Source organism: Macaca mulatta, chromosome 3, assembly GCF_049350105.2.
Source record: "Macaca mulatta isolate MMU2019108-1 chromosome 3, T2T-MMU8v2.0, whole genome shotgun sequence".
NCBI lineage: Eukaryota > Metazoa > Chordata > Mammalia > Primates > Cercopithecidae > Macaca > Macaca mulatta.
The window spans coordinates 29,413,845-29,426,126 of record NC_133408.1 but is presented as its reverse complement, the minus strand read 5'-3'; the positions used below and the strand labels follow the sequence as shown (position 1 = coordinate 29,426,126).

The 12,282-nt window shown below is 38.3% G+C and overlaps 1 protein-coding gene across 4 annotated transcripts in view; it reads right to left on the bottom strand.

Annotated features, from left to right (window-relative positions):
• TMPRSS15 (transmembrane serine protease 15) overlaps positions 1-12,282 on the bottom strand; it is a 133,411-nt gene that overhangs the window by 21,301 nt on the left and 99,828 nt on the right. For all 4 annotated transcript variants that reach the window (XM_077997928.1, XM_077997930.1, XM_077997929.1 and 1 more), the window contains 3 exons: positions 8,588-8,683; positions 5,093-5,142; positions 4,759-4,933 (listed from right to left, as the gene is read on the bottom strand). In XM_077997928.1, the coding sequence (XP_077854054.1) occupies positions 4,759-4,933; positions 5,093-5,142; positions 8,588-8,683 (321 nt within the window). The remainder of the gene's footprint in view (positions 1-4,758; positions 4,934-5,092; positions 5,143-8,587; positions 8,684-12,282) is intronic.

Genomic DNA, 12,282 nt, shown 5'->3' with positions numbered 1-12,282 from the left:
TAAATAAAGTATGAATAGTAGTCTGTATTTCTCACCATGCCCCAAATACCTCATATATGAAATTATTTATTTCAGGAGTGTTAACATATTTTAAGGAATTGTTTCAATAAGAAATCAGGTAAGCCCTGTGACGTCTCTGGTCTGCTCTGAAAAGCTAAATTAAAGACTGCGATATTGGCAAGAGGCTCCCTATCACTAATTTCATCTCTAATAGATGTCTATTCAATGACTGGGACCCAGACTATAAATCCATATATGATCGCCCACCCAAGTGGCTCCATATTTGCTTCTGGAAGCTGGGATATGAGCGACTAGAAAGAGGTAATGAAGCAACTCTTTGGGTGACTGGAATGTTTTATATCTTCAGAGGAATATCAATTTAACAGGTGCATGCATCTACGAAATGCATCCATTTGTATACTTAAATTTATGCATTTTGCTATATGTCAGCAGGAAAAAAGAGTGGAAAACAAATATGAGACCCTGGTTGATGAGTCTGCTTCATGCGGTAGTGTGAGTTAGCAATTCTCAAACTCCTTTGTGTGTTCCAGGCTTTCCAGACTTCAGCAAATACATCAATAGCTTGTAGATAATAGAAACAATGCTTTTTATTATCGGAATCAAGATGTAAAAATACAGAGGAAGACAAGATTAGAATTTGCCCTGTAGTAGTCTATTTGAGTTGGAGTCATTGTTTTGAGTTTATATTTATAGGTATATAATAGAGCTTTTTTCATTGTATAGTTTTAGGAACAGGACACAAAAACGGTAGCCATAAGCACACAAGATCACGTTTACCAAAATACAGAAATAACTGAAATAAGTTAAATAGAAATAAGGTTTCTTAAGGAAAAGTTGACTTCAGGGCTAGGATAGAAAACGCACAAGATTAACCTGGAGCATCTTATTTTGAGAGAAAATAAAAGAAGTTCTCAAAGAGTGGGACTATATTAAGGCTGATAAAGGAGCAAGCTTGAGTTTTTTTTTTCTTTTTCAAATAGAAGAATCTTCCCACCTAATAACTGGCCTGTATTCAAAAATATTAAAAACAAGAAACACAGAAAGGGGCTACACTGCACTAAAGGAGATGAAAAAAGTGTAGCATTCAAGTGCAATACACTATCCTGAATCGGTTCTAACATGGCAAACATACAAACAAAATAAAGAGCATATTTGTGACAATTAATTAGGATTGTATTTCATTAATGTTAAATTTCCATGCTTTGCTGTGATTCTGTAGGAAGTATCCTGTTTTTAGTAAAAATATACTGAGTCCTTAAGTGTATAAAAATACATCTAACCTACTACGAAATTGTTCCGAAAAAAAAGTCTCCTGACTTAGAAAGAGATGATGATAAAATATATAGAGGAAAATGTAAGTAATTGGTGAGTCTGAGTAAAGGTATAAAGAGCTCTCTGTACTATTTTTGCAATTTTTACGCATGTTTGAAATTATATCAATATAAAAATTTCAGAAAATAAATATGCTGAATATGCGTTGTGCAAGACTCGGCCTTTCCTTTCATAGAGGCTTCCTATGCAGGAACTGCAACATAATCAACATTTTATTGCACATTCCTGCATGAATCGTGGTCGGCAAAAGCATTGCAGCATCTTATTGTTGTCCTGACAAGCAAGATAGATATCCTTATGAATTTCCTACAGATGAGGAAACTGACTTAGAGATACTAAGTTGCTTGTCCATAATCACACATGTGATTTGTTGGATATAAAGGATTAAAATCCTCTCCTTTAGTTCAAAGCCAAACTTGCCCTTTAAACCACAGCGAGGTTGGCCGACACTTTTCCAAATCCTTCTTTTAAGGTTGTGAAAGGACAACACCATGGCAGAGAAACTGAACAGGCACAGGGTTATTTAGAATCACTCAGGTGAACTTAGCCTGAGGAATGCAAATGAAGTGTTGATGATAAGATTAAACAGAAGAGCTGTTCAATTAAACTATTTAACCACCTGCAGGTTAAAACACCTGGAACAGGTTTACACTGAGGGCAAAGCTACTTGCGTAGCATGAATTTAATAACTTGCTTGATCTGGGTTATTCTTTTTATTAGGAAATTAAGCTTTCCATAGCACAATTAGGGTTTTAAAGAGACAGATAAGAGCCAGTATTAACGTACTGATAAAACAGTTTTTGATTAAACTATCTAAAACAGTATCAGAAACTTTCTTTGTTAGAGACGTGAAGTAGAAAGCAAGAAAGCTGTTAGGCACTAGAGAAAAAAAATAATTCCACTGAATGCTGAAGGAGAGTAAAATGCATGGTTGGTAAGGATAATTTTGAAATCATCACAATTCTAGTACAACTTACCTTTGCTTGTGCTTAAGCTGAAACTGAAAAGACATTTTATTGTCCTATGTGATTGTGTGAGAGAAGCAGGAGCCTAGGAGAGCCACAGTAACGCCATTTTAAGTTCAGCCCCATCTTGGTAACAAGACACATCCTTACTGGTCATGACTCATAGTCATAAAATGTTTATTGTTGAGGAAGCAGCCTAAAGATACCTACAAGGACACAATCCTACAACAATGGAAAGTCCAAATGTCTCAACACCCATAACAACATATCCTTTCAAGATAAGTATGCTTTGATGTACTTACACACTGCAACATCAAGGATTGTTTTCTCTAAATCAATAGAATAACAAATTTTGTCGAAGTTACTGTCATGTAGACACAGCTTAGTTTAGTCTTTACATCAACAAGACCCCCATATAAGAAAAACTTAAAACAAAGACAGGGCGTTCCTTCTCTTGCTTTCTAAGCATGCCCAACTCTGTGACTCAGGAGCTTTCAATAAACGATCTTTTTGCACTGCACTCTGTGACTGGCCTTGAATTCCTTCCTGTGTGAGATCCAAGAATCCTCTCTTGGCGCCTGGATCTGTACTCCTCTTCTCTGGTAACAATTGGACATGTGTTTATACTAGGTAGAACTGCCTTTCTATTTTCTTCACGTATTTCTTGTTTGGAAAGCTATGACATTGGTATCATTGACTTATTAGAAGTACATCTGTAAAACAGATCATTGAAAGACATCGCTAATATTACTGCGAGCATGATTGACATTTAGAAAGCATATGTTTGACAAGAACATTAAACAGGAATTTGCCAAATTCAAGGTTGATATAGCAAGGCTGCTAACTTATTAAGATCTACCCATGTGCAACAGAAAACACTGGCTCTTTAGCTAAAAGTAGCTTTAATTTGCATCACAGTTAGGATACAGATGTTACCTATCTGTGACATGTCCAACGCAAACAATATATGTCGATAAAGGTTAAAGCCATGTTTAGAAGGGGATGGAAAAATTGCCTCTACAGACGCTTGCCATAGTATGAAAATAAATTATAATATAAATTACAATTACAGCAAAGTCAAGAGGGTGCACTTTAGTTATGGGAGAGTCTGTAATTTAGTCTCCAGGATGTAACACTCAATGGATAGAATCAGGGAGAGCTTTAGACGTAGATGGGATGGTGCTGTAGGTAGCTCCTTTGGAGACCAGCTATTTGGCAAACCTGAGATCTAGTTGAGGGTCCTTTTTCTCCAAAGCCCTGGGATTATGCATTTGAGTCTACTTTCACTCTGATATAATGGGTATTTAGGCATAAGTGCAATCTCTTAAGGTTCACTCTACCTGGCTTTGCCTATCTCCTTTAAAATTTTCACAATCTCTGTGTCTGACAGTTTGTCTTTACTTACCCAAGGACCTTAAACATCTGCGTGGGTAACGAAAGGTAAGTCTTGTAACCTGATCAACTATGACTGCCCCTTCCATGCCTGGTTCTTTCTAACATGGTCCTTTCCTCAGAGGTTCTGGATGCTGGCTACAGAGAGGTTTACTCTAATCCTCATGAGTGAGGTCATTCACTGGACGTCTCACTGACATAGGGGCAGGAGATGAGTCCTAGATCAAGCTCATGCGTCTTCTGTGAGGAAGCTCCCTTTTCCCTGACCGAATTCAGAACCACGTGACAACCTAGAGCAGTGGCATCTTTCATGTGGAAGAGGAGAATGAACATGTTCTTGGGCCCAGGATCATTTAGTTTTTCCTCCTTCACTCTCACCCCCTTCCATTCCTCCTTTACTCTCACCCTCTTCCATCCACTCTGTTCTCTCCTCTAGGACTGTAAAATAAATGCCAGAATTCAACATGTATCTCGTCCTATTATAGTACAAAACAGAGTCAGATACGGTTGATATTAGTTCTCAATTTCAGTTAATAGGTAGCAATCAGAATAGATCTGACTTAAGAACTAAGTACTTTTATCCTAATTCACAACAAAGTGCTTATCCATGAACTTCCAGAGTGCGGTATAATTGTAATTGGAGTGCAACCTAAGCATACTTTCTGATACTGACAATTTGCTAGCAATAAATATTGGACAAATTGAATGGTAACCAGTATGATTTTTACAATAAACACTAATTTCACACTCTGAAAAAGGCTCACCGTGTGAATTGGCAAAAGTTTCCATTTTTATGCATGTAAAAGGGTCTAATGATGCAATATCTAACGTAGAATAATTAATATTTGTATCTAATGCAGAATAATTTTTTAAAATTTATCTCTATTTTCAGACATGACATTAATGGGAAAATAATTGGAATGTTTATGATGTCATAAACAGCAGGATTTTCCTGCTGGGGTGGTTTTGTGAGGCTACATGAAATGGGACGCTCGGCAGGGTCTGCTGTGGTGACCTCGTTTGGGAAGGGACACGGCATCACACTCACCCATACACGCAGTGTGCGGCGGACACCAGCCAGTCACTGCTGACCAGAGCTGCGCCACAGAGCAGTCGCCCGCCGTAATACAGACCCACAACCCAGGGCCAGGCCCCCTCTTCGGCATTACTTCCTCCCACAATCTTTGGGGTGATGTCTTGAGCCACCAGTTTTTTTCCACAAGCTATTAAAATAATTGGAGAAAGAGCATCTATTTCATTTTTGTCATTTCTTCTGATGGTGAAAATTGAGTGGTAACAAAATAACTTCGGGTGACATACAAACTCTATTCAGAATTTTAAACAGAATGCTGGAAGGGGGATATGACAACATATTTACTTACATTTATGGTTACACCGTAACCGAATCAAGGAATCCTGCAAACACTGTTGACTGTAACAGAAAAACAATCATATTTTTACAATTACGCATTTAGTATTTTGAGGTCAAACATCGTGTAGGTTATCCTACTTTTGCTTTAGTAAAATGGACATCTTAATGTCTCATATATGAAATGTAGGGAGACTGAATTGTAAGCCGAAGAAGCCCCAGTTTAATGTCAAATAGAGGTGAGTTTACATCCTTATTCTACCATTTCTATGTGACTTCAGGGAAGTTGCTCAATATCCCTGAGACCCAGTTTCTTCTTCCATAAAATGGGGGTGATAGTACTTTATTGGAGCGTTGTGGGAAGAAAAAGCAGTATTTGCAATAAAACTATTAGAGGGCCTTATACACAATGAAATTCTATAAATGATAGATACTGTTATTTTTACTTGAACCAATATTGGTTTTCATGATTCTATAACCCAGAGTATGCCTCAGTATTGCCAATCCGGCAACTATTCCGTGCCCAACACTGTGTATGAGGCTGTGTGCTTCATTCAGGGAATTAAACGATGAATATGTCACAGGCGCTGCTTTCAAGGAAGGCAGACATGTAACAAGCACATATAAATGAAAGCATTAAAAAAAGCATAGGCCGGGCGCGGTGGCTCACGCCTGTCATCCCAGCACTTTGGGAGGCCGAGGCGGGCGGATCACGAGGTCAGGAGATCGAGACCATCCTGGCTGACACGGTGAAACCCCGTCTCTACTAAAAAAATACAAAAAACTAGCCGGGCGAGGTGGCGGCGCCTGTAGTCCCAGCTACTCGGGAGGCTGAGGCAGGAGAATGGCGTAAACCCGGGAGGCGGAGCTTGCAGTGAGCTGAGATCCGGCCACTGCACTCCAGCCTGGACGACAGAGCAAGACTCCGTCTCAAAAAAAAAAAAAAAAAAAAAAAAAAAAAAAAAAAAAAAAAAAGAAAGCAAAGGCATAAATTACTGAAAACGCATCACCTGCTTAGAAATTTAAATACCAACTCTTTTTTCAGTGTCAAGAATTCCATTTTAAACAAAAACTAAGCAAATTTGTTTTATAATGCATTCTACTTATCAGCCACTAGAGGTCAGTATAACACAAGAAATTAAAGTACTTGCCCCCCACTATTTCCAAATGTAACCACAGCAGATACTGGCTACATTAAAACACACACATTATACATGCAGATACACATATAATCGTAATGACTTACATTTATATACTTAGCTACAGCTAATTGTGCATGCTGTTTAGGTCTTTAAAAATGCAACGTAAATAAGACCTAAGATCCATATGTCCAAACAAAGCAATACAGTGTTTCAGAAAAATACATGAAAAAGTTTATTTGAAATCATATGTATCCATATTGAATGACTGTCATATTCTTTATAATACAGAATGATTTTAGTTGAAATATAAGGAAGTCTATCTTTTTAGTAACTAGTGTGCATGCATGTATATCAATCTAGATATATTGACATGTATTTATTTATAACACCCCAAGGAAGTCTCCATTAACTTCCCTTTTGTTAACCCTGTGGTGGGAGATGGTGGTCTGAGTCTTGCATATATCTCACAACAGGTTAAACAATCAGAACAGCCCGGGCGTGGTGGTTCACGCCTGTAATTCTAGCACTTTGGGAGGCCGAGGGGGATGGATCACGAGGTCAGGAGATCGAGACCACCCTGGCTAACATGGTGAAACCCAGTCTCTACTAAAAATACACAAAAATTAGCCAGGCGTGGTGGCGGCGCCTGTAGTCCCAGCTACTCGGGAGGCTGAGGCAGGAGAACGGTGGGAACCCGGGAGGTGGAGCTTGCAGTGAGCCCAGATGATGCCACTGCACTCCAGCCTGGGCGACAGAGCGAGACTCCATCTCAAAAAAAAAAAAAAAAAAAAAAAAAAAAATCAGAATATAGGTCATATAGGTCAGTAGATTTTTATAGTTGGCTGAATCATTTTCCCGGACATCCTCTTCTTTTACTTCTTTTTTTATTACAACCACTAGTGCAAGGGCATTTTCAAAAGTACCAGTTTTCATAGGGATACAAGCATAATCATCTATGCAATAAATAATAAATGCATAAATAAATTAACCAAATTAATAAATAAATGAACATATGTCTGATTTTCTGCCAATTCAATATAATGTGGCTAATGAAGGAAGGGATCAAGGACATTTAATTAACTGGCTTGTTGATGTCATGAAAGGTTAAAATATGTCTATAAATGATGCCTCTTTCAAATAGCACAAACATACATTATAATAGTGACACCAATGGAAAATGATACTGGCATTTTATTGATAAGCATAGAATAAGCTAGTTCTGATCTGAAACATGCATATAATTAGCATAAATGATTTTAAATAGTTTTTTTCTTACAAATTGTTAAATGCCCCTAAGACATGAATAGAAGAAATTCTTAATGTACAAACTGCTTCAGGATCTATATGGTAATATAAATTTAGACATGCCTTATAGGAAAGGAAATCTAGAAGCCTGCTTTCTCACTTGCAGATGCTTTGCTTCATATCCCATGAGACTCATAATATCAGTCAAGGTCCAGCAAACATTGATATAAAACATTCAATTGCAAAGTTCTCTTTTTGGTACTCAAAATACTCCTTTACCATTTTTATTTTTTTTACTGGTTAAGCTCACAGAAATGGTAACTTTTCATGAAAAACTGAATAATTATCTAATTTCATTTTTTACCATTAAAAAAAATATACCAGCAAAGCATCTTAAATCCTTGTTTGCAGTTATGGCTTCTTGCAGTTACGTTCTCCCCACCCACAGCTGTTCTTTAATGGAACTGTAAAATTCAGAAGCCAATTTCAACAAAAATTACTATTAACACCCAAATAGGAGAAATGACAATCTGAGCTAAAACAGATCTTTGAATACAGGAAAAATGCTGCTTTTTAATACCTTAGTAAAGGCTATAAAAGTAAACCTAATATTAAAAAGTAAAAGAGAATATGTAGACACCACGAAAAGTCCAGACTTCTTCATTTAATATTCGTGATCTATTTGCCAAGGAAAGGAAAGAATATCATGCTTTTCCCCTCTTTCTTCTCTTTTAGTGGTAGCTAATTTGTGCTGCCTTCTTTAGTCTGATCAACACTGGACCTGTTTTATCCCAGTTCTCACAATTTCTTTCCATGTGATTTAATTGTGTATTAATCCAAGGCTAAGGATAAAAAAGGGTATAAAATTAAAACAAGTCAAATCCCTACGAGTGTGCCAGAAATTTACATATAGAATATTTCTTTTGACCATCTTATATATATTAGGGTTAGAAAATGTTATCAGATATTAAATACTATTTGAGATTACTTAAATAATAAGTCAAATAACTTTCAAGATTATATGACCAGTATGTAATAGCATTCAAATCCGACTGGCTTCAACAATCTATCTTCTTCCATGTCTATGTACAACTAGTCTAAGAACAGATTTAGGGACCCACCTGGGTGTTAGTATTAAGCTGCCATCAGGTGCTGTGTTTAATTTGACAAATGGTCCACCATTGGTAGAGAAGATTGGCATTGATGAGTTTCCACTCCTAGAGAAAAAAGGAAAAAGCACACAGACAAAACAAAAGCATAAAGAAAAGACCATAAGCTAGACTTGCAGTTCCTTAATGCTGTGGACATTAAAACAAATTATGGGATTCCAGCCAAAAAAATTACCGTTTTAATATAAAACTTCAAGTGTTTTCCTATCTAAAGGATAAAGCAAATCAGTAGAATTACCCATAATCACATGAAATGTAATATCTTTAGTCTTTGCTTGCATTCTTAGATATTTTCTTACAAAATTAAAATCATTACATATATCACTTAGTTATCTGGTGTTAGAAATTTGATTTTTCTATGTTGCCAAATAGTTTCCATAAAAAACCGCTTTGAATGACAACTTCACAGCATTGCTGCACTGTAATTTATTAAGCTTTTCTCCTGTATAGCTCATCTTTTTTTTTTAGCTCATCTTTTTAAAAGTGCATGTAGAGAACAACATAGACAAAGACTGTCTTCAGTGTTTACCTCTCAAAAGGTTGCTTTGTTCTTCATATTTCATTCAATTCAAAGGCTAACAAGCCCTAATTTAAAGGAAGTCATGTGATTGTGCCAGAGAGACTATGTAGCCTGGGCCTGCAAGTGTCAATGGGCGAGGCACCACAGGGTGGAGAAGGAGACACCTCCCTGTGACCAAAGACATGCAAGCCCCTAGGCTTTCTTTTCCCTGAAAACCCGTCATTCCCATGATCTCAAATGTGGGCTCTAATTGAAGATTTCTCTTAATTATCCTGACACTCTGTTTTAGCCTTAGCCGGAGACTTTTAGCTTTTAATTCTTCATCTTGTTTCTTGCCTTTTATTTATTTCAGATTTTGATCGTCATATGAAAATATCCCTTTAGGCTGGAAACATCCTGATTTCTGCCGTCTTCTGCTGGTGAGCAGGGAGATGGTGTGGTTCTTCCTTTTGGAGTACTGTGACGGACCTACCCATTGCCTCTTTAAAAGAAGCCCCAATGCACTCCCCAAGCTATTGCCAACACTAACCCTTTTCTGTCTGTTTCCAGGGAACTTCCAAGTAACAGTCAAAGCTTTTCTGATCAATTAGAAGATAAGAGCTATTTAGAAGGTGGTTCTTCTCTCTTTTAATGCTTTTATCAAGCTGAAAGAGTGTTTGTTTAGTAACTTTCATCTACGGAACATAGAGCTGGGACAATAGATGTCTATTCTATGTTCCAGAATTTAAACCTTGCACTTTTATTTTTTATTTATTTTTATTATTATTATTATTTTTTTTTGAGACGGAGTCTCTCTGTCGCCCAGGTTGGAGTGCAGTGGCGCGATCTCAGCTCACTGCAAGCTCCGCCTCCCGGGTTCCCGCCATTCTTCTGCCTCAGCCTCCCGAGTAGCTGGGACCACAGGCGCCCCCACCACGCCCGGCTGATTTTTTGTATTTTTAGTAGAGACAGGGTTTCACCGTGTTAGCCAGGATGGTCTCGATCTCTTGACCTCGTGATCCTCCCGCCTCGGCCTCCCAAAGCGCTGGGATTACAGGCGTGAGCCACGGTGCCCGGCCGCACTTTTATTTTATAAACAGATAAAAGTAACTCAAACACACAAAGCCATTCCCATTCTTTAATAAAGCCTGAAATGAATTTGCCAAAGGAAAGATGAGCCTTGGAATTCCTATTGTTAGAGATGATGGTATTCCTCCAAGTGGGCAGAAGGAAAATCTCATTTAAATATTTATATAAAATGCTTTTGCTATGGCTTAGAAAACAAAACAGGTATGAAGACATCAAAGGGTAGCTGAGAATGCAGAAAGTCTGGAATGCTCCAGGTCATGAAGAACTTCACAGATGCAGAACAGTTATATTTAAGGACTCACACATTTAGAGCAGACCGAAGGTAGATAAATACAGATCGTAGAGGACCTTGAATTTTACCATTCTTGCAGGTTTTGGTAGCAATCATCATGGTAATCTCAGCCTTCAAAAATATCAAGGGATGCCATCTCAAATTAAAGAGGCTTTAGTTGTGTTTTGCTGTCTGCAGGCTCCAGGAACATCATTGGAATTGGTTAATTAGTGAACATCATTGCTGCCAGAGTAAAGTTGGTTGGTTGGGAGAGTCATTCTCCGACCTCTCTTCTAGACATCTCTCTTATCTTCTTGTGTTTGATCACATTTCTAGAGTCCTCATTCGGCTGAATGCCTGCCATGTGTTGAACATTCTTCTAGGTAGTTTTCCATGTTCCTGACTCCCCATGACACATTCTCAAAGTGATGCTCTCCAGACAAGCAGCATCAGCCTCAGGAGAGAATATAGGTCAAAAGGCAAATTCTCCAGGCTCACTCGAGGCCAACTTAGCCAGTAGTCTTAGGCCTGCTCTAGGGTAGGGCCTGGTTATTTGTATTTTACCAAGCCCTCCAGGTGATCCTGGTGCCTGCTATAGACAGGAAAACATGTCATAGCCGAATATGGCATCTTTTTCTGCTACTGGCACGAGGCTCTGCTTTTTGACATCCAAAGTGACTTCTAGTTACCCAATAATCTGTTTTAAGGCACTCATGTCTAAATGAGGAAACATTTTGGAAGGTGTATCATTAAAAATAGATGTTAGAGAGGTAGATTTTAGACTCTTCACTTATCTATAGCTATCCTTTTCCCCTGTCCCTTGCATATCTCTTTTAAGACAGAGCCTGAAGGGATACATTAATTTCTTGCTTATTTATTTATTTATTTATTTATTTATTTATTTATTTATTTTGAGACAGAGTCTCACTCTGTCGCCTAGCCTGGAGTGCAGTGGCTCAATCTCAGCTCACTGCAACCTCTGCCTCCCAGGTTTAAGTGATTCTCCTGACTCAGCCTCCCGAGTAGCTGGGACTGTAGGTGTGTGCCACCACAGCTGGCTACTTTTTTTGTATTTTTAGTAGAGAGGGCATTTCACTGTGTTGGCCAGGCTAGTCATGAACTCCTGACCTCAGGTAATCCACCTGCCTCGGCCTCCCAAAGTGCTGGGATTACAGGCGTGAGTGACTGCATCCGGCCAGATACATTAATTTCTCTGGAAATTCACACCAAAATCTGGACAAAAACTGAATTGAACAAGTATTTAAAAAATATTTATAAATATTTTTAAAGCAAGACTATTTATTACACATCTGCTTCTGGCATGCACTCAGATAGGATTAACGTGATTTTTTTTTTTTTTTTTTTTAACATATGCCTATTCTAGAAGGAAAGTCGATTAGAAACAAATTTTTAAGAATAATGGGTATTTGGTAAATGCCAGTTGTTCCACCCTGAGATTCTCAAATGCTGCTCCATGGTGGCACTTCCACTATCCAGCAGATAAAACTGGAGATAAATATACACATGGATCAAAGATGTGTAACGTTATATTCTGAGATGATCTTTTCAACACTTTAGTTTTCTCAACCCGGGCGCGGTGGCTCAAGCCTGTAATCCCAGCACTTTGGGAGGCCGAGACGGGCGGATCACGAGGTCAGGAGATCGAGACCATCCTGGCTAATAGGGTGAAACCCCGTCTCTACTAAAAATACAAAAAAAAAAAACTAGCCGGGCGAGGTGGCGGGCGCCTGTAGTCCCAGCCACTCGGGAGGCTGAGGCAGGAGAATG